General features: G+C 31.7%; 1 protein-coding gene across 1 annotated transcript in view; it reads left to right on the forward strand.

Annotated features, from left to right (window-relative positions):
- The window catches only part of TyrRS-m (Tyrosine--tRNA ligase, mitochondrial), a 107,790-nt gene that overhangs the window by 44,345 nt on the left and 42,095 nt on the right, over positions 1-21,350 (forward strand). Inside the window, exons 6-8 of the mRNA XM_085824907.1 lie at positions 1,571-1,685; positions 13,236-13,314; positions 19,656-19,765. Of these exons, the coding sequence (XP_085681033.1) occupies positions 1,571-1,685; positions 13,236-13,314; positions 19,656-19,765 (304 nt within the window). The remainder of the gene's footprint in view (positions 1-1,570; positions 1,686-13,235; positions 13,315-19,655; positions 19,766-21,350) is intronic.

The following is a 21,350-nucleotide window of genomic DNA, read 5'->3' on the forward strand; positions in this document are numbered from 1 at the left end:
AAATAGAGGGTTGCTGTAGGAGAGTTGGTTGCCAAATTTTCACCAAAAAATCGCCAAGTTACCATAATGTAAAGATCAACCAGACTCTGTTGTAAATTATAAAATACCTAGAGTAAATAGAGATGTAGTTACTACTTTCATTGTTGAAAATAGGTTTGAGAAAAATAAAAGTAATTTCTGCATTAGTAAACAATTTAATTGGCAGTTCTCAAACTAATACTATAAAATACAAGCATAAAGCCTAATACAAATTTTTCTCAAAATAAAAAAATTACTCAACAAGGGAAACATTCTCCGATTACTATAAGTTTATCTTGTGAAAAACAAATCTTTATATTTTTGTCTTCAGACCTTAAGAAAGCTTTTTTGTACAATTCATTCCGCTATCATTTAATGTTCCTAACAGAGTTATGCAAAGCTGAATTTTATTAATTCATGTTTTGCAATCAATGATTATATTATCTGTTTAAAGACATTTTATCAAAGTTTGTAAAACCAATCTTTGTTTTGTCTTCTAATTCTATATATGATGTGATTTATGGTGAAATAGAAAATCAAAAGAAAGATGAAGATTTGGTAATAGGGGGTGCAACTAACAAAGCAGTGAAGAACTTTCAGAGGAAGATAAAAATAAGTTTTATTTTCATGTTAGAAGCTACTTCTGCCATGTATGTGATTCCATAATACATAAATTTCCAGTCAACTATGAAGTGACTTTACGTGCTAGATTGTTGCAGGTGCTCCTTCTCTATCAAATGCATCTCTTTCTGATATATGATATTTTTTTTAATATGTTTCCAGTTTTTCTTCATTTAGTCATGAAAAATGATGATATTGATGTTGCAACTGGTAAATCACAGTCACAGTTTTGCTGTTTACAATAAGAAAACTGAAAGGTGCTGATGGAATTTTAAAGTATAGTGAACTGTCTAGAATAATGTCGGCCGTCCTGACAGACTAAAGTAATGCAGAGTGAAAAGGATACTCAGTGTTGTTGCAAAACAAGGACTAAATTTAGATTTAAAGTAATGCAGAGTGAAAGGGATTCTCAGTGTTGTTGCAAAACAAGGACTGATATTAGTAATAACATATTCAAAAAACTTTTATTAGCAAAAGCAGGCCTACATAGCAGTTGCTATGTTCTTAATGAAAGCAAAATCTGCCACTGTTTGTAGCATTTGAACAAAAACTGATTAAATTATTATTATTATTATTATTTTATTTATATTTATTTATTTATTTGTTAAAAAGATGCAAATAATATTTTTTTTAATGTAGGTATTTTTGTACTGTTTGCATTACTAACAGTATGCTAACAGTACAAAACTATTTAAAGTTAATTCATTATTAAAACTAACATTTTTTATCATTTAAAAAATCTTTTTGTTGTTGAGAAAAATCTGAATTTTGATTGTCGAAAGTTGGCAAGTATGCAAACATTTTGCTTCTGTATTTTCAAATATAAATATTAAATATGTTCCAATTGCACTTATATAAATGTATCTTATTTTTATTGGCTTGAATAATTATGCTTGTTTTTATTAATTTTTAAAATCTTTTTTCATCTTAGTGTGCGAAGCAGAATGGAGAGTGGAGCTGGAATAAACTTTTCCGAGTTCAGTTATCAAGTTTTCCAATCCTATGATTGGCTTTATTTATTTAAAAATTTTAACTGTAGATTCCAGGTGAGTTTAAATTTTATAGAAAATCTTTGCATTTTATTAGCTAGAATAAATTTCGTAGAAAAGCTTTGAAAGACTAAGTTTTAATATTTAAATAATCAATTACATCTAAGAATGCTGCATTTTATTAGCTATAATTCAAATAATATAATTAAATTTGCTATTACTACCACAAAATTATTTTTACTGAATGCAGAAAGCATTTCAAAGCTACTTGTATAAATATAATTTCTAATAATGTTAATGAAGGATATCAAAACTTGTGTTTTTTAAGATGCTATATTTTATAGTTATTTAAGTATTTTTCTTTTTCTTTTAAAAGTATTTATACTGATGTCTGTTAATTAAAATGATTTAAAATAATACTATATATTACATGAGCAGGTTACCTTTGTTAAATATTCAAGTACATAGAATCAGACTTTAATTCCCTGAGTGGCATAATCACTGCTCATGAGATGTTTTGCCATTTGTTATATATTAGTTTATGATTTAAATTATTGCAGAAACTAATGTAAATAATTGTGCGAATTTAGCTATAGAAGCTGTTCAAATACATTTCTTTGTGTGTAGATCCAAACGGCTGGGTCACTCAGGACTAAATGATAGATTTTTCATTGGCAACACTGTTTTAAAAATGCAGTAACTCATATTATAATGTCCCTGAGGTGGCTAATGATAACTGCTGCTATCATATTTCTTCAAATCCAAAATAGCATGAAATCTAGAGTAGGAGAGATTTAAGAATTTTAAGAGATTTGTTGTACTTCCAGTTTAAGATATAAATATATGCATATAATACAGTAAAATAACGAAAATCCGCCGACCTGAAATTCACGTTGCCTCTCAAAATATAAACATCCAATTTCTTCAGGTTCTCGAAATCGCAACATGGAGAACGAAATACTGAAAAAAATATTTAGTGAATAATGATGTCATAATTACCAAATAATAATTAGTCATAATGGAAATACCAAATTATTAACATCAAGGTAAAACTTTTTTTGCTCCAATTTGCATCGAGGTAAAAAAGCCGATGATTCACTCAACATTTCTTTCAAGTTCACGATTCATGTTGTTGTATTTTCTGAGCTTTATTGTTTCACGAGATTATTTAATGTTGTCGTTTTTTATCTAGATATTTTGCAGATAAATTAAAAATATTTTTAATTTCAGCTCTTCTTAATACAATGACAGATAAGAAATGCATTAATGATTTTACTGTTTACAATGCTGAAAAACATAAACACGTTGCATTGATGATAATGCAAAAAGTGAAGTTCTGCAAAAGATGAAGGCAGACACTACTTCTTGGTTTATAGCAGAATCGGGTGGAATTGCGACACAGACTGTGTATGATATACAGAAAAATAAAGAAAAGATGTTAAAATTTTACAGCAACATTCTAACACCGGAATCCAAAACCAGAAATGCATGAGGCAAAATCAGCAACCTTGATGCTATCTTGTACGAGGGGTTCTGGCAGTGGCAGAATGATGAGGTACAAATTTCCAGGACTGCTTCCTAAGAGAAAAGGAAAAGCAGATTCATGCTGATTAAAAAATAGAGGAGCCATGCTATTTCAGCAGTGGTTGGCTGAACAGATTTAAGCAGAGACACTGTATGCATTATCTAAAAACATGTGGAAAAAATCTTTCAGCAGATAAAGATGTTGCAGAATAATTTATTGATGAATTTTCTGTGTTAGTGGCAGAAGAAAATCTTAGCCCAGATTACAGAACAGCTTTTTAATATGGACGAGACGACTTTTTTTGGCGATGTTAGCCAAGAAAGACATTTGTGACAAGCGAAGAAAGTGCACTGTCAGAGGTGAAAGAAGCTAAAGAAATAATTACTATTTTAGTATGCAGCAATGCAGCTGAAACTTACAAATGTAAACCAGTGGTAGTGGGTCAGAGCACCAATCCAAGAGCTCTGAAAGGAGTAAAATCCTTACCTGTGGTTTACAGGAATAATGAAAACTCCTAGTTCACAAAACAACTTTTGACTGAATGGTTCATTGAGCATTTCTCTTAAGAGATGAAGGCATTGTAACAGTGTGGGGTGACCATCAAATTGCAAAATTTTGCTAAATTTAGACAACTGCTCTACACATCCAGATGCAACCATTTTAACATGTGATAATGTCATGGCCCTTTTTTTGCCCCCAAATGCTACATAATTGATCCAACGAATGGTCCAGGGCATAATGCAGTATTAAAGGCCACTATAAATCAAAAGTTTCTGAAAAAAATTCTTTCAAGTGACCATTCTATTTTACTTTATGATTATAAAAAAAAATAATAATAACCATCAAAGACTGCATTTATTTGTTAGCATATAATCATGCAATTCTGTTTCCCAAACAATATTAGTAAATGCCTGTCGTAATGTATGGTCGTCTTCTCTGTTTATTTAAACTGAGAATGACGACAGTGAATTATCAATGTCAGTGCAGCATGGGTTAAAACAAGAGAATTGCTTTAATGCTTATATTTGAAAGAAAGAATAAATGAGCTTGCAAGAAGAAGATATCATCGAATGGATGAAGAGCCAACACTGGCATATCAGATGACTGTTGATGAAATCGCTGTCTCTGTTTTGAACTCGGCACAGCAAGAAAGCGATTCTAGCACCGACATAGATAGTGAATTTGATAGAAGTGAGAAAATATCTTTTAATGAAGGTTTGGAACATGGTAAAAATACCTTAAAATTTTTAGAACAACAGAGCTGTGTCACAGAGCAAGAGATTATGACTCTACATAATTTACAGAAAGAAACTTACTCTAGAGCACCCTAAAGTTTTAAAACAAACCTATATCAGAAAAATGTTTGAAACATGTAAAAAGAATGAAATATTTTATGCTTTAATAATATATTTTAAATATCCTTGTAATCACTAATATAAATGAATAATATAATATATATATATATATATATATATATATATAACGCATATAATAAATTTTATCTAATTTGCCTTATTTATTTTGAACTCTTAGTTTGAATATTATGATGTATCTCTTCTGTCTTGAAATCTGCATAATCTTGAGCTTTGCAGATTTCTGAACTTCTACTGTACTGGTACATTATTAGAAGACCATAGTGTTTTTTTTTTTTTTTTTTTTCAATTTATTGTTATGTTACTGTTGCATTTATTATCATTAGGGCCCACCAGCAGCCGAGTGATAAAGTCGCTGAACACTGGTAGTTCGGTCCGAGGTTCGAATCCTGCGAACGGGCTGGCTGCAGGGGAGTTTTCATGGTTTTCCCATGTGTAACATGTATATGAGCCAGTTTCCCTTAGAAAGTCCTCCACGAAGGCATCCATTCCCTTAGGCAGATAGCTCTCGAGGCTTTGCTATAATCACACACACACATTTATCATTAATAATATAACCATTACCATGTAAACAGTTATGCATGTGCATCATCCAGTCTTTTCTTCAGTGTTTCATAATTATTAGAAGTGTATGATGTGAGAAGCAGGTCAAACTTTTCATTGCTTGCATTCTTTTATATCAAGCTGTTCTGTGTTCCATCAAGAAAGTTTATCAGGCAACAGTTTTTAAAATTCATTCAAACATTGTTTTGCTTGAGGTTTTAGCTAACTAGGGGCTGTAATATTTTGTTACAGTACAAAGTCCGTAATCCGGACGTCCATTATCAGGAATGATCTATAATCCGAACCTCAAAGCCACAAACTTTTTTTTTGTATGCTCTACGCATGCACGTTTAATGTATAATGGACAGTATAAGCTAGGCTAAAATTATCTTTACTGATTCTAAGGCATTTCAGTTAATGTTGCAGATTGTGCTGTTCCTTAATCTTCTAATTGGATTGTTTTTTGCAGACTGTTAGAGCAATTTTATAAAAATTAAGCTTGAACTTTCGATTATGTCAGAAAAGAGTTTCCAATTCTGGAGCTGCGAAAGGATCTACAATCGGAAGCGGTATCTTCTGATACTGCTTCCAATAGTGAAGAAAGTGACAGAGAGGTTATTGAAAACGAAAAAATTCCGATTGACAAGTTAGTCGGTATTCTTGACACAGCAATCACAGGACTTGAGCAGTGGAACTTTGAACAAGAAATTATGTCTGTTTATATAGAATTAAAGAGAAATTATTAGCACAAAAAATGAAGCAACTTAAACAACTTACAATGAAAGAAATGTTTAACAAAGTAAACAAATAAATATTAAGCTCTTTTTTTTTTTTTTTTTTTCTTGTAAATTTTGATATCCTTTAGATCATAATTGCTCTTTATTTCATAAATTACATGCGTCAACGCAATTCATGCGCAGAAAGTTTATGGCTTTGAGGTCTGGATTATGGGTGTCCGAATTAACGACTTTTGACTGTATTGAATTTTTATGATGATAATTGACATGTATAAGCCATTACAGCATTTATTAAAAAAAGAACTGCTAGCTGTGTGTTTGAATTTGTTGCCAAGCAGGCGTGTGGAAAACACGTAGTAACGTCAAACTGACGTAGTGTGATTTGATTGTGCTGCCAAATTAGCAAAAGTCTTTTCTTAGTTCTCGCCATCCAGGCATGTGGTGTATAGTAACGCCATCCCGACGTATTACAGTTAAACTGTATTGCCAAACTGGCAAAAAAAATTTTTTTTTAATCGCTAACCAGGCATGGAGATAGATAGTAAAATCGTCAAACTGACGTAGGTAAAATTCCATTGTATTGTCTAACTGGCAAAGGTGTTTATATAGTTATAGCCAATGAGGCTTGTGAATAGTGAGTTAAAACGTCAACCTGGCATAGTGTTATTTTATTTTGTGCCAAACTGGCAAAGTTGTTTAAATAATTATCTCCAATTGGCTAGTGTGAATGTCATATTTGATAAATTAAGTCTCGCCAGAAATTCTGTATTTTTAATAAGAGTACGATTTGTAAGATTCAAATTTAAGGAAATCTAATTAAAGGTAACTTGTTTAACATGTAATTCTTAGCTAGGAGTAAAAAACAGGATTTAAAAGTTCTGGCAGAAGAGTTAGGTTTAACTGTGAGACCTGAATTTAAGATTGCTCAGTTGCATAAATTGATTACTGAAAATCCCACTTATGATGAGGATTTTACTCGAGAACTACTGGCTGCAATTAGAGAAGAAAGAGAAAGAAAAGAAGAATGCAAAAGAGAAGGGTAAATTAGAGCTTTTGAGCTACAGAAACTTTAATTGGAAGCAATGACTGCAAGAGTGCAGCCGGTAGGAACTACGGAGCTACCTGAGCAGCCTTTAAAAATCAGAATTAACAATGTCATGCCACGTTTCAACCCTAAAGAAGATGAAATAAGTTTATTTCTGGTGTTATTTGAGCGTCAAGCTAAAATGAGGAATATACTTGCTGAAAATCAAGTGGCTCAACTTATTTCATTGCTGTCTCCTGATATTGTTCAGCTTATTCCTAGAAAAAACCAGAAGAGGACACGAAAAAGTATGACTATGTAAAAACTTTACTGTTACAATAATTTAAATTGAGTGCGGAAAAATTTTAACAACTATTTAATAAACACCTAAAATCTACTGAAAGTACGTGGTATGATTTCTACTATGAATTAAAGAATTATTTAGAAGGATGGCTTAACGGATTAAACATTAAAACTTTTGAACAGCTGAAAGATCTCATGCTGGTTGATCAAATTAAAAAGCGTACTTCTCCTGATTTCAAACATTTGTGGATGAATGGACAACCATAATTTCACCTACTGAGATAGTCAAGAAAATTGAAAATTTTAAAGATGTGAGAAAAACAATAAAACTGAAATTTTCTGTCAGTCAGACTGAAAAAAATAACAAAAAATAATTTAAACCTTGCTATGATAATTTTGTAAAAAAAATAGAGCATCTGCCTCATTTTGATGATTCAAAATACCAGAAAGATCATCGACAAAGAAATCATTTCCAAAACAAAAACCAAGAATAGTTATATGACAAAAGATATCAACCATGTTGTTTCGAGTGCGGATCATACGAACATTTTAAGCCTCAATGCCCTCGCTTAAAACCAAATGAAAAGATAAATTGCGTATTTTCAAATGATGATTTGTTAGAGACATATATATATATATATAATTAATGGTTTTATTAATGGGTATGAAATGCCTATTCTTCGAGACACAGGAGCCACAGTAGATGTTATTTCACAAAAATACATAGATAATTCAAAAATGACTGTAGAGCGTGTCTGGGTACAATATCTTTTAAATGACCATTTAGTGTGTCTACCGTTAGCTAAAGTTGAAATTAATTGTGAACTTAGTCATATAAAGACAAATGCAACTGTTGTTACAAATGATCCTGGCAGATACGTATTGGGTAACAAAACTGCTCAGTTGTTCAAAGATAAACAATTCTTAAATTTAGAAAGAATAAATGCGGTTTTGACACGACCTCAAGTAAAAAAATCTCGTGATGAAGATCGAAGTAGAAACACCGAAATGGAGAAACTAGAAGAACTAACATTTATTGAGAGTGATGAAGATATTTTACCGCAAGCTGGTGAGGAGGACAAGGAAATTAAGAAAATAATTAATGTTAATTCTAATGAATTAATTGAATCTGAACATCAAAGCAGAGATCTAGCCTCATTGCTTAGCGAACCTAAAAATGAAAATTCCAACAAGACAAATTTCAAAATAAAAGAAGACGGGTTGTTGATGAAGACAGAAATAGATAAAAATGAAAATGAAAAGGAATTAATTGTTATTCCTCAAAAATATAGGGTTCAAATGCAGAACTATACATCTTTGATACAGAAACAAACAAATAATAGTGCTAAAACTCAGCATAATTTGGTCAATACTCACCCTCCTAATAGTCAAGTCTCTGTCAATGCTTCACAGAAATCTGACCGACAGTCTAAGTGTTCACCTGCTGGTGTGCAAACTGAAGTTATTGATATGGAAGCTGACTCACCTTATTCACCTGGTAATTCACCTTTTATGGACAGTGTGTGCAATTATTTCCTTACAAGTTCCCCGGTTTCTGCTTCTCCAAAAAGCAGAGATGTGTTTGACAGTTTGTTAACTGCAGATCAAAGAACTCATGAAGGTGTTTTTAAAGCTAAGAAATTAAAAATACGTTTAGAATCTAAGTATGCATCAGAAAACTTAGCAAAGAGGCACAAACATGATAAAGAATACTCAATGGTACCATATTCATTGAGAATCAAGTAACAGATAAGAAAAAAGTTCATCTCACAAGAAGCAATCTGACAAGAAAGAACTGACAATATTAAATTATTTTCACTTAAAAGTTCAGAATTGCCAAGTTCTGGAGTTGAGGTGCATGTCTAGGGAAAGTTTTTAAAAAAACTAAACATACAAGAGCGAGTTGTTGAAGAAGTAAAACTGCCACAAAAGCCTCTATTACACTCCCTGATTTCAATAAGGCATTTATTTTGCAAACTGATGCTTCAAACTCTGGTATGGGTGTCATTTTAGCTCAAAAAGATGAATGAGACAATGAACATCCAGTATTATACCTCAGTAAGAATTTTGCAGAAACTGAAAAAGAGGTACTCTAGAATGACAAAGGTACTCTGTCATTTTAGCTCAAAAAGATGAACGAGACAATGGACATCCAGTATTATACCTCAATAAGAAGTTTACAGAAACTGAAAAAAAGGTACTCTATCACAGATAAGAAATGCGCCACCATAATATTTGCTGTAAAGAAACTTCAATGTTATTTAGACGGGCATACAAATTCTTCATCATGACCAATCATAAGCCCCTAGTTTGGCTAAAAAATAATGCGAGTCTAAATCCCTGTCTTATGAGATGGGCACTAGTATTACAACCATACAATTGCACTGTCGTTCATCGAAGTGGTAAAAACCATAAAAATGTAGGCGCATTAAGTCATACTCCCTGGCCTGATAAAATAATTTATTTCTCTATATAGATTAAAAAAATATTTTCTTCTCTTTTCTCTTCCTCACTGTATATGTAGTATTTCAATTATGTATTGTGTTGATTATGTTTTGCTTTGAAAAAAAATTGTAAAATTTAATTTATAAAAATATAAATTATCGTTTTTTATAAAAATATAAATTAAGTTTATTGGGAGGGGGGAGAATTTGTAATATTTTGTTACTTAACAAATAACTACATTTATTATTGAAGTGGCAATGCCATATTTGTATGATGAACCATTGCTCAGCAATGTAAGAAATGTTTAAAATGAATTCTGAAGTTTGACCAGCTAGTAGATGTATATGTAGTAGATGAATGAAAATTCTTTGCCACTAAAGAATTGTATTCAAATTATCTATCTCCATGAACTAAAATTTAAGTTTTACTAAGAAGATTATCTGTTATTTTGTCAATTACTGCAAAATACATTATAGGGCCAAGAGTCAAAGATGCCAAACACTGGTAGTTTCACCTGAACTCCAAACCCAGCAGATTGGCTAGCTACATGGGTGTTCTCCTTAGTCTAAGTCCCCCATGGAGACATCCTTTCCTTTGGCAAAGCATGCGAGGCATATAGCCATGCTTTGTCATGATTGGTTGATCATGACAAAGCATGACTTTGTCATGATCAACCAAACAAAGCCAAATCAATTTCTTTTTCACTTTAAGAAATCCTTTAAGCATGGGTTTATACCAATGCCCTTTTAATGTTTCTTGAAGCCCTCAATGTGTAACTTTCTGAAGTCAACTCAAATTCATATTGCTTTCACATATTAGCTTGACAGTTCATATATTGAGAGCTTAAATTTACTCATCATACTTTCTGCAATGACAAGTAAGTTGCATCAGCTATGATACAGGATTTTTGCAACTGTGCAATATGACCCTAGAGTGAATTCAGAGCTAGCATATTGAATTGAATCAGAAAAGCTCCAAGTCAGTGCTCTGAGAGACATTTCACCAAATGTTCTAAAAATTCCTCTGTAAGCTGTGCATTTTACTGAGCTCTAACTGTGAAATCTTTTAAGACAAAATCTCCTTTTTTTTTTTTTTTTTTTTTTTTTTTTTTTTTTTTTTTGGGTACAATTTTTCTGTTAAGTAGAATGATTGGTGATAATTTAATGCACTCACAAGCAGTTCACACTCATTCTTGTGAGTGAATTCCAGGAGGTCCAGTGTGTTATATGACTGTTCAGATGAAAATAGCTCTTATAATTCACACTTCAATGATTAAAAAAGTTATTTTTGACTACTTGAATTGTACTGTTGTAGCTGTTCTATGGAATGTCTTAAGACAGTGGTTTTGAACTGGAAGCCCCTGAAACAATTTTGGGTAGCCTGTGAAATGTTGCAAAGATTTGAAGTCCAAGGTTATTATTAACTTCATTACTTTTGAAAACTATCATGAATAACTTACTTGAAAAATCTCTAAATTAAGCTAATTAATTTATAATGCGATAGAAATCTTTTTCAAAGATTTGAAAAAATAGAATATCATTGACCAATGAGCATTTGTGATGAAGATAGTTTCTAGTAATTTTTCTTCAGTGCACAGACATTATACAAACAAATTTTGTATTTACAAACAAAATTTATAATTATTTACGTACAAACATATGTATTTTATTCTGTGTATCAAAGGAAAATTAAATAAATAAGAGAAAGGTGACTGGGTTGTCATTGTTTACTAACAAGTTTTGCCCCACTTGAAAGTTTCTCTGAAAACTTAGTAGCTTTTCTTAATTTGTTTATTTTTATTTTAAAACAAAGTTTATCAATAATTAATTAAACATATCAGAATTGTTTTTTAAAAATATCAGTCTAAGAATTTAATATTTTCAAATTAAAAAAATTTGCCCTTTCTGAACTGAAAATTTGATTCAACTAGAGAAAGTTAGAGAAAGGCCCGTAAAAAAGCTGACTCAATAGAAGCACAAACAGATGTTATAGCTCTAAGACATATACAGTACAAAGTCCATAATCCGAACTCGTCGGGACTTCGATGATTCCGGATTAGGGGTTTTTCTGGATTATAGATCACCAATTTAAATCTGGTAAGATGGCATGCAGAAATTATACAATTAAAAATATGAAACCCTAATTTATGAAATAAAGAGCAATTATGATTTAAAGGGTATCAAATTTTACAAAAAAAAAAAAAAAAAAAAAAAAAAAAAGACTTAATATTTATTTGTTTACTTTAATTAAATATTTCTTTCAACATGCGCATTCTTTACGCGCATGCATGAAAAAATTCTTTACGCGCATGCATGAAGCATACAAAAAAAAGTTTGTGGCCTTTGAGGTCCGGATTATAGATCAATCCGGATAATGGACGTCCGGATTACGGACTTTGTACTGTATATAGTTATGGCTCTAAGACATATTTTTTCTAATGCCAGTGACATTGTCAAGAGAGCTATTCTGAATGGAAAGGAACTTTACTGCAAATTTAAATTTTAGAAAAGACAGCATACAAGCCTATAGGTTCCTTTCTTCAATGAATATTGAGTCATCCCATGAGTTTAATGAACCACTTGTTGTCAATGGCAAGTCTCATCATGGAAACTCCCAGAAAGCTGCTACCTTGGCTAAGTATTACACCTCTGTTTGCTAAACTTCTTATACCAATGAATGCAAACTTAAAATTCTCCCCTTGCTGGTTGCCTGACTTATGACAAGAATTTTAATAGTGAATTCACGTTTGTTGAACTTAACAAAACCTTCCATTAAACAAAAAGAGGAAAAAGTGCTGGACCAGATGTATAACCTTCCATCCAAATTGTTCTTGAATCTATAGCGGAATGCTAAAAAAAATTTCTTGGCTCTTTTTAACTTTACCCGGACAAAAGATATCCCTGCCTGGACTGGAAAAAAGCTACAACTATATAGTCCAAAAAAACTTTTATGCATTTAAATGTCTCTTAAAATATACATATAAACTCTTGAATAATTTTTTTTTCATATTTTTGTGTATGTCTCATAATATATATTTTTTGAAATGTTTTATGGCTATATTCCATCATAGAGGAAGTTGGAATGGGGGAGGAGATGGATGATATTATTTTGTATTGAATAGAAGTTTCTTCATTTATTTCACAATATCTAGAATAATTCCACTCATCTTGACTTTTATAATTCATTATAAACAAAAATAGAGAGGAGAAATAGTAGAATAAAACTATTTTATATTGAACAGGAACTTCTTTAATACTTTCCACTGTATCATAAATTATGCATTTCCTTGTATTATTAGTATTGTTAGAGATGATACTTAACATATAAAAGAATTCTTGGAAGTCTTATATCTTAAATTCTTCTACATTAGTTATTGCTGAATGTTAGTTGAAATTTATTTGTGCTGTATTTCCAGAAAGCTTTACCATGAAGGTGCACATTCAACATTTTACTCATATAGTAACTAAAATTTTAAGAATATCATTTCTTTCTTTCAGTATGTTCTTAAATGAATACAGGACCAGTCAAAGCATCATTTAAGATCATAAGTTGCATTAGTAAATGAAGGATGTATGTTTGAATTTTATGATAGAATTTGTCTCTTTTTAATTTTTTTACGTATCTGTTGTTGTTATTATTATTATTTTAATTTTGTAGTTTGGTGGCAGTGATCAATTAGGAAACATAACTTCAGGATATAACTTGATTTCTGGATCAGAGTACCAGCAAGTGTATGGTATTTAAAAACTTTTAACTTATTTACATTCTTCTGTATTTTTTCAGCATTATACAAATCATATAAATGCCACAGTAAAAGAATTTAAAAGTGTTAAAAATTTTATGAATCTAGTTTTTGAATGAAGAATTATTTTACTTACATATTCTACCCCCTTTTTATTTAATTTGCTGCTTTGAAAGAGGGAGAAATTTTGCTGTGTATGTGATTTTTGAGGAAAGTGGTTAAAAGAATAATTAAAAAGCATGTATGAATAGATGAATTAGTATTTCTGTATCAAAGAGTTCATTCGCAGGTGTTGTCTTCAGTGGTATCTTTTTTTTATTTTCTCATTTGTGATGCTATCCATCTTTTGGATTGCACATACAAACAAAGTTTGTTGGGTTGTATTATTCAAATCTTGAAATTTTTATCAGTAAAGGTCCATGCGAGTAAATTTTAAAGAAACCAAAAAAAGAAAACATGCTAAAGGGTGGTTTTTTTTTTTTTTTTTTTTTTTTAATGTGTTTAAAATTCTACACAGCAGTGTATCGTTGTCCATTGTTGCCAGATTGCAGATCTGTGCATTTGCCCTCAAGAGCAACAGTGCAGTAAATGACTTCGTTCAAATTAAAGAAAAATTCAAAATTATTGTTGAATGTATCATCAGGGTGTGTAGTGTCCTATTGTAATTAATGTCTACAATGGGCTGTCGGGAGTGAGAAGGTGTGTTGTTGGATTCATGCATGTACTTCACAGTTTTGAGGTTAGCTCCATTTCTTAAGTTATTTCCAGGTTCCTACCATTATATTACTTCCAAAGAAGGACCTTTAGAAGTATTTTAAAAAGGTTAATGAATAACTTTGTATGTGTTGTATACACAAAGAGTGTTAATCTGAGAAATTTCAGGAATCCGTCACTCCATTTTCTAAATTTAGGGAACAATTTAAAATTATGCAGGAGAACCTAAAGTTTTGAATCATATGCTGAGGAAATTATAAGGGGGGAACACTCAGGTAAATATATGCAATATTAGGTGTATAATGTTGCATTTGTAAATGATACACTGATATTCAAAATATAAGCAACTCTTCTGATTTGGACTGTAATTCCATAAGTCAACTTGGAGACACAAAGTTCATACCACAGAGATACAACAGTAAAGAGATACAACAGTACAGAAATACAACAGTACAGAGATACAACAGTTAGTACTTAAAGGATGAGGAAAGTATAGTAGCAAAAGCATTAGTAGGACACATATAAAACAAGCAGAAAAAGGCTTTATTGTACTTTTACAAGAAACTGTACTTTTACAAGAAACTGTCCGCCCAAGAAGGAGAATGATAAGTTAAAGATCCTTAGTAAGAAACATGACCTTCCCTAACTGTAATGGTTGTGTCTGTCTGTTGGTACTCAATACCATATTGTCTGACACAGTTCTTGAGGTAAGAATTTCCATTCTTCAAGGGGCATCTGCTTCAATTTTGTGATGTTCTCCTGAGAGTAAGATCGTGCTAGCAGGCATCTCCTTAAAGTATCCCACACATGTTCATTTGGCTTTAAATTAGGGTGCATGCTCTCCAATCTGTTCTGTAGATATCCTCACTTTCCAGAAGCTTGTATGGCTGTGCATTTTCATCCATAAAAACAAAAGGGGGACCAATGGCACCTCAAAAAAGACAGAAAAGGGGAAGGATAACTTCACTGCAGTAACAATCTCTAGTAAGTGAACCTCTGTCTAAAATGGGGATATCATCCATCTGTTTATCATAATGCCTCCCAAACAAGCACGTGAGGACCACTCCAGCTGTCTCTTTCCCGAATGTTTATGGGATGAAAACACCTCTCTTTTTCTCCCAATATCAGCTGACACTGAGAATCATTGAAACAACTCTCATCAGTAAAACGTCTTTGTGTTCTCTACACCACTTCAAGTGGTGTTGCTGATGGGATTCTGTCAATAATATGTAGTGTTCAAGACAGCTGATGAATAAGCTTTCTTTATGAAGTAATTTGGCCACAGTAAACCAGGACACCTGTCATCTGGTTGGCATGTGCAGCTGCTGAGCAATGTTGGCCTGATTTTGATCTCTTTTCACCTGCAGTGCAATACATCAGTCACCAATCACTGTTGTTTTCCTTAGCCAACCGCCACCACCTTTCTTACAGTTGTACCTGTTGTTTAGAAGGCTTTCCTAGCCTGTTAAAAACACTTTTTCAGTTCCAAACTCTTGGGCAACACACGTTGAACTATGTCCCTTCTCAAGCTTGTCAATCATTCTACACTGTGTAAAGACATCCTGATGTTTTCTTGTACCCATACTGCCCCTAACAATCTCACTTTCACTTTCAGAATGCTTGAAAATGCACCTTTCTTTCTTCTGTTTGAGTTGTGTTGCACTGTGCACAGACTCCTCACGTTTTGTGTTCCCTGATGCATGCATCACTCTTCTGCTGAGTTGGTTTTTCATTGCATTGATTGCAAAATGCCCTTTTCAGCCATGTTGAAAAATGATATTGTCACTTAAGTTTTGCACATTAGTGTATATTGTCATTAAAAAGGCTGAACTTTACAAGAAATTTAAAGTTATGTTATTAATTTACCTTTATTGTTGGTCGCCTTCCTTTCATTAGTGCAAAGGATGCAATTGATATTATCTGACAGTGACTTTTTTTAAATATGGTTAGAGATTGTTGCAGTTGGTCTTAATTTTTTTCTATATTCAGTATTACCAAGTCTTTTTGAGTTTGAATCTGCAATCAGAAAACTTAATCGAAACAGATCAATAGGCTCTGATGAGAGTAATGCTGAATTGCTGAAGGTTGATGAACCTTATCTGATTAAGACTATACATGCTAATGTTTGCAGGGTTTAGACATCAGAGCAGATGCCCGTTAAATATGATGAGGGCTCCATCTGTCCCATCTTTTAAAAAGGTGATAGACAAGAGTGTTGCAACTACCATGGAATTACTCTTTTGAATACTATATTTAAAATTTTCTCAAATGTTCTTTACAAGAGGTTATTACCACATGTTGAAAAAGTCATTGAATGGAACCAGTGTTGATTCCTTAGAGGAAGGTCAGCTACTGATTAAATTCATGTCCTGAGACAGATTTTATGCTGTCTTTTTATCGACTTTAAAGCTGCATATGACAGCAATATTTATCAGAAACTATATGAGGCAACAGAGGAGTTTGAAATACTGACCAAGTTAATGCTACACTTAAAAGGGTAAAATGTAGAGTTAAACTTGGTAATGATTTATCTGAAGTTTTCTACACTAACATATGTCTACAGCAAGGTGATGCTCTGTCTTGTTTACTTTTTAATCTGGCCCCGGAAAAGGCTATCAGAGCTGGGCTTATGAATAGAGGAATCATTTACCATAAGACACAATAACACGCCGAACAAATATTAATTCAAAAGTCAAACTCCTGAATTAGTAACAGGCCCTTAACTTGAAAATTTTATAAGTGGCATCTTTGACATTAGTATGACCATCTTAGTAGAGCTACCCCATGTTATTTTGAGTCACGGTGTGCCGTATAGATAGACTAAAAATCGAAGTTTGTATAGTTATTTTAATTGCATAAGCAACAAAATAATCTCATCCTGAACAGTAACATCTGGCATAAATGAAAAAAATTTTAAATGACACATGAAAATTATTTTCAACATACTGGAATAATCCACTAAAATTCGTATGAAGTAAAAGAAAAGAACATGAATTTTTTTAATTTGAATTATTATACAAATTATTAAACTATACATTTTCTAAATTAATCTCTAGTCTTTTAAATAACTTGTTACAGCTTATGTCTCAGCCGTTTAAAAAGGGGGAACAAAGGACAAACAAATAATAATTGAAATAAACATTTTTAGGAGAAATTGAAGAGTAAGAATTAAGTAAGATTAAATAGAACATGTAAATATATTCATATAAAATAATTATAAAAATTCAAAGATTATATTTTAATAATGAAATAAAAGACAACATTATTTACCACTTAAATCCATTAGGCAACAAAAGAAAATATTTTCAAACCAATTCAAATTATTATAATATCCAAAACAAGAATGTTAATATTATTTCCCTGCTTCAATAAAAATCATCATTCTTCTTTTTCTGAGGCATTACAGCCTATTGCTGGCAAAGGCTGTCTCAGTCAGACTATGACATCTGGACCTATTCATGGTAATACTCCTCCAGTCTTCTCTATGTATGGTATTAATGTCATCCTCAACAGCATCAAGCCACTTAATTGGTGGGCTTCCTCGCTTTTTAGCTCCCATAGGTTTGGTAAATGTGAGTTGCTTTACTGAGTTTGTGTATTCAGTTATGTAAAATGACCCAGCCATTGAATCCTGTGGCTTTTTATGACCTTAACAATATCAGGCTGTTTAAATTTTTGATACATTGATCTTCAAACACCATTTTCACAAACAGTGCTAAATATTTTTCTTAATATTTTACGTTCAAAGATCAGTAGTTTATTTTCATTTATTTTAGTCATTGCCCAGAACATGCAGCCACGTATTATGATGGGGACATAACAGGGTTTTATATATATTAATTTTAGTATTACAGCAGACAAATTGAGATTTGAACTGATTTTTAATGGTAGCATCTATTTGCAAAAAGTAGCAAATTTATTAATTTCCATTGATAAATCATTATTATCAGTGACAACAGTTCCAAGATATTTGAATTGTGCCGCATTTTCAAAAGTGTAGTTGTGCACGGTCAGTGATGGTGGATTAATTGATTTATGGCCAATTTCTAAAAATTTTGCTTTATCTTCATTTATGGTTAGGCCTAATTTACTTGCCTCAGCTTCTACTAGACTGAATGATTCTACGACATACTTTCTGGATCTACCCACTAAAGCAGTGTCGTTGGCAAATGCTAAGATTTAATATTAACATTCTTGTTTTGAATATTATAATAATTTGAATTGGTTTGAAAATATTTTTTTTTGTTGCCTAATGGATTTAAGTGGTAAATAATGTTGTCTTTTATTTCATTATTAAAATATAATCTTTGAATTTTTATAATTATTTTATATGAATATATTTACATGTTCTATTTAATCTTACTTAATCCTTACTCTTCAATTTCTCCTAAAAATGTTTATTTCAATTATTATTTGTTTGTCCTTTGTTCCCCCTTTTTAAACGGCTGAGACATAAGCTGTAACAAGTTATTTAAAAGACTAGAGATTAATTTAGAAAATGTATAGTCTAATAATTTGTATAATAATTCAGATTTAAAAAATTCATGTTCTTTTCTTTTACTTCATACGGATTTTAGTGGATTATTCCAGTATGTTGAAAATAATTTTCATGTGTCATTTAAAATTTTTTTCATTTATGCCAGATGTTACTGTTCAGGATGAGATTATTTTGTTGCTTATGCAATTAAAATAACTATACAAACTTCGATTTTTAGTCTATCTATACAGCACACTGTGACTCAAAATAACATGGGGTAGCTCTACTAAGATATTCAAAGATGCCACTTATAAAATTTTCAAGTTAAGGGCCTGTTACTAATTCAGGAGTTTGACTTTTGAATTAATATTTGTTCGGCGTGTTATTGTGTCTTCATTTTAGGGGCCTGTTCTTAGCATATTGTATTAACATCTTTTGGCCTGTTATTAACATATTGCTAGATCAATAACATGAAGATTAAATATATTTAAAGAAGATTAAATGTACTTAAAATGTGCTTACTGAAAATAAATCAGTACAGGTTAGCGAATTTTCAATGAACATTGCTTAGTTCTTCAGAAAGGTATCTCTCCATAACGCAGGCAACTTTAAGCACTCTGCTATAAGTGATCAGTTAATTTAATGCCCTCTAAAATGAAACTACAGTGAATGCTTAATTGTGACTGCTTCACAAGCTAATATTTCAATAAAGAAAAGGAGGGAAGAGAATGGGAATTGGCAGAAATCAACAGATCATACCTCTAGGTCAAATGTTCATTAGGACTCAATTTTAGATACCTTAGAAAATTACCTAAGTATTATTTGATTGGAAGAGATAAAATATGACTGTTCCTTAGGTATTGTATCTCTTATTCTTTTACAGCTATTTATATATCAAGAAAGATTTTTTTTTTTCCTTTACAGTTATACAAAGCTATGCATATGTAGAACAAATATTTAAAATTAGACATATAGTTTTATTGTGTCAGTTGTTAATATTACTTTTATAAAAAAAAAATAGTATCAGGATTTACTTGTAACCATATGACTTTTGTTGATTCATTGCATATTCTTCTATTCCAATCAAATATTAATTATGAATTTTCAGTTTCAATATTTTTTTCCTTCTTTGGTAATAATATAGGTGCTCTGCTACCTTTGATTGAGACTGAATCTGGTGATAAGTTTGGAAAAACTGCCGGAAATGCAGTTTATCTATCTCCTAAAAAAACATCTCCATTTGACTTTTACCAGGTATAACTAAATGTGCTTTATAATTAAAAATGCATGTGATGTGATGATGAGTAATTTTTTTAGGGCAATAAATTATGTTTCATTAATTATACAAATTGGAACATTTAAATATTAAACCCTAGATGATTTATTATAGCAAAAAAATATATTTTTTAAACTGAGTTTTATTATTATGTGTAATTGATACTTTTAAATGCTGCCTTGTTGTGTATGGATTTAAAGTTGGGATATATATGAAAATCTAATAAATGCATCAGACCACCCAGATGGGAAAGTGGTTAGTTAGTGAATCTGACTGCCATACCAAAGGGCCCTTGCTCTAATCCTGGAGAAGGCATGGATGTAAAATTGACTGTTCCTTCATAGGAGGTAACGGTGGCTGCCTGTTAAGCTGTGTTCAGACGGCGGCATAAAGAGCATAGCGGCATAGTCATAAGGGCATAAAATATGGGACATCCGTTCATACCTGCGAGACGGGAGTCCAAGCTGTGGCCAATGAGAGAAGCTAAATTTGCGCATGCGTGGATGTGTCTACGCCTTTCGCGCGCTGGTTTCTGGCTCGATTGATTTCCCGCGCTCGCTTTGCTTGTTTTCGTTATTTTGTGTCATGGCTTTTTCAGCTCACCACAAAGTTTTACTGGTTCAACAGAATGCTCTTTTATCTGCCCTTCTTATAAGCCAAGGGGCAACAGGAGAAGGTAAAAAAAGAAAAAGAACAAAAAGGTCTAGAGATATTTTTTTGAAAGACCAATACTTGGTTGGCACATATTTCTGTGCAAAGCAGTATAAACTATTTCTGCATTGTACTCTCTATACTATAAACATGCACATGCACATTTATATATATAAAACCTTCTTCAATTTTTATATATAATTTCTCTTAGGAGAAATACGATATTCTAAATATGCCTAATTAAAAAAAAATCTTGAGGATAACTGACAGATAGCCTGTTTATAATATTTTTCCATTTTGCAGGTGTGAAAACAGTTAAGCGGAAAACGGTACTTACCATACATTATCATTTTTTTTTTTTTAATTTTATTTTCAGTCAAAAGGAACATGTTTCTGTGACAGTGAAACATGTGTGCTTAGCACTCCTTATTCACTGTCACTGTCGATCACTACAGTAGTTGGCTGCACTACCAGTATCAGTTATCACTAGTACTAGTATCCCACAACTGGTCACCATGACCAGCAACCAAAACTAGTACTACAATATCAGGAAATGTTCACCTAACAATGTATTTTATGCTCAATCATTAAATACATTTTACTCTGTTGCCAGCTGTTTGTATACATCTATTTCTAATAATTTGCATGTATAAGCCGCACCCCTGAATTTAATTTCAACATACGCTGTCATTTCTGTTTATGACCAATATCTCAGAAGTAATTTCACATTGACAAATTTTAGGTACCCAAGTCTTCAAATACAACAAAATTATAAACATTCATACCTTATCCAGGAATTTCTACCAGAGAAATAGCATGAATTTAATGATCAAAATTTCATTCAAATGATAAAGAGTGGATAATAATAACAAATACTATTCATTAAATTATAGTCCATGTTATGAATTATGC

The sequence above is a fragment of the Stegodyphus dumicola genome, chromosome 10, assembly GCF_044657685.1.
Source record: "Stegodyphus dumicola isolate Sdum_Otavi_A_Nest chromosome 10, ASM4465768v1".
Classification (NCBI taxonomy): domain Eukaryota; kingdom Metazoa; phylum Arthropoda; class Arachnida; order Araneae; family Eresidae; genus Stegodyphus; species Stegodyphus dumicola.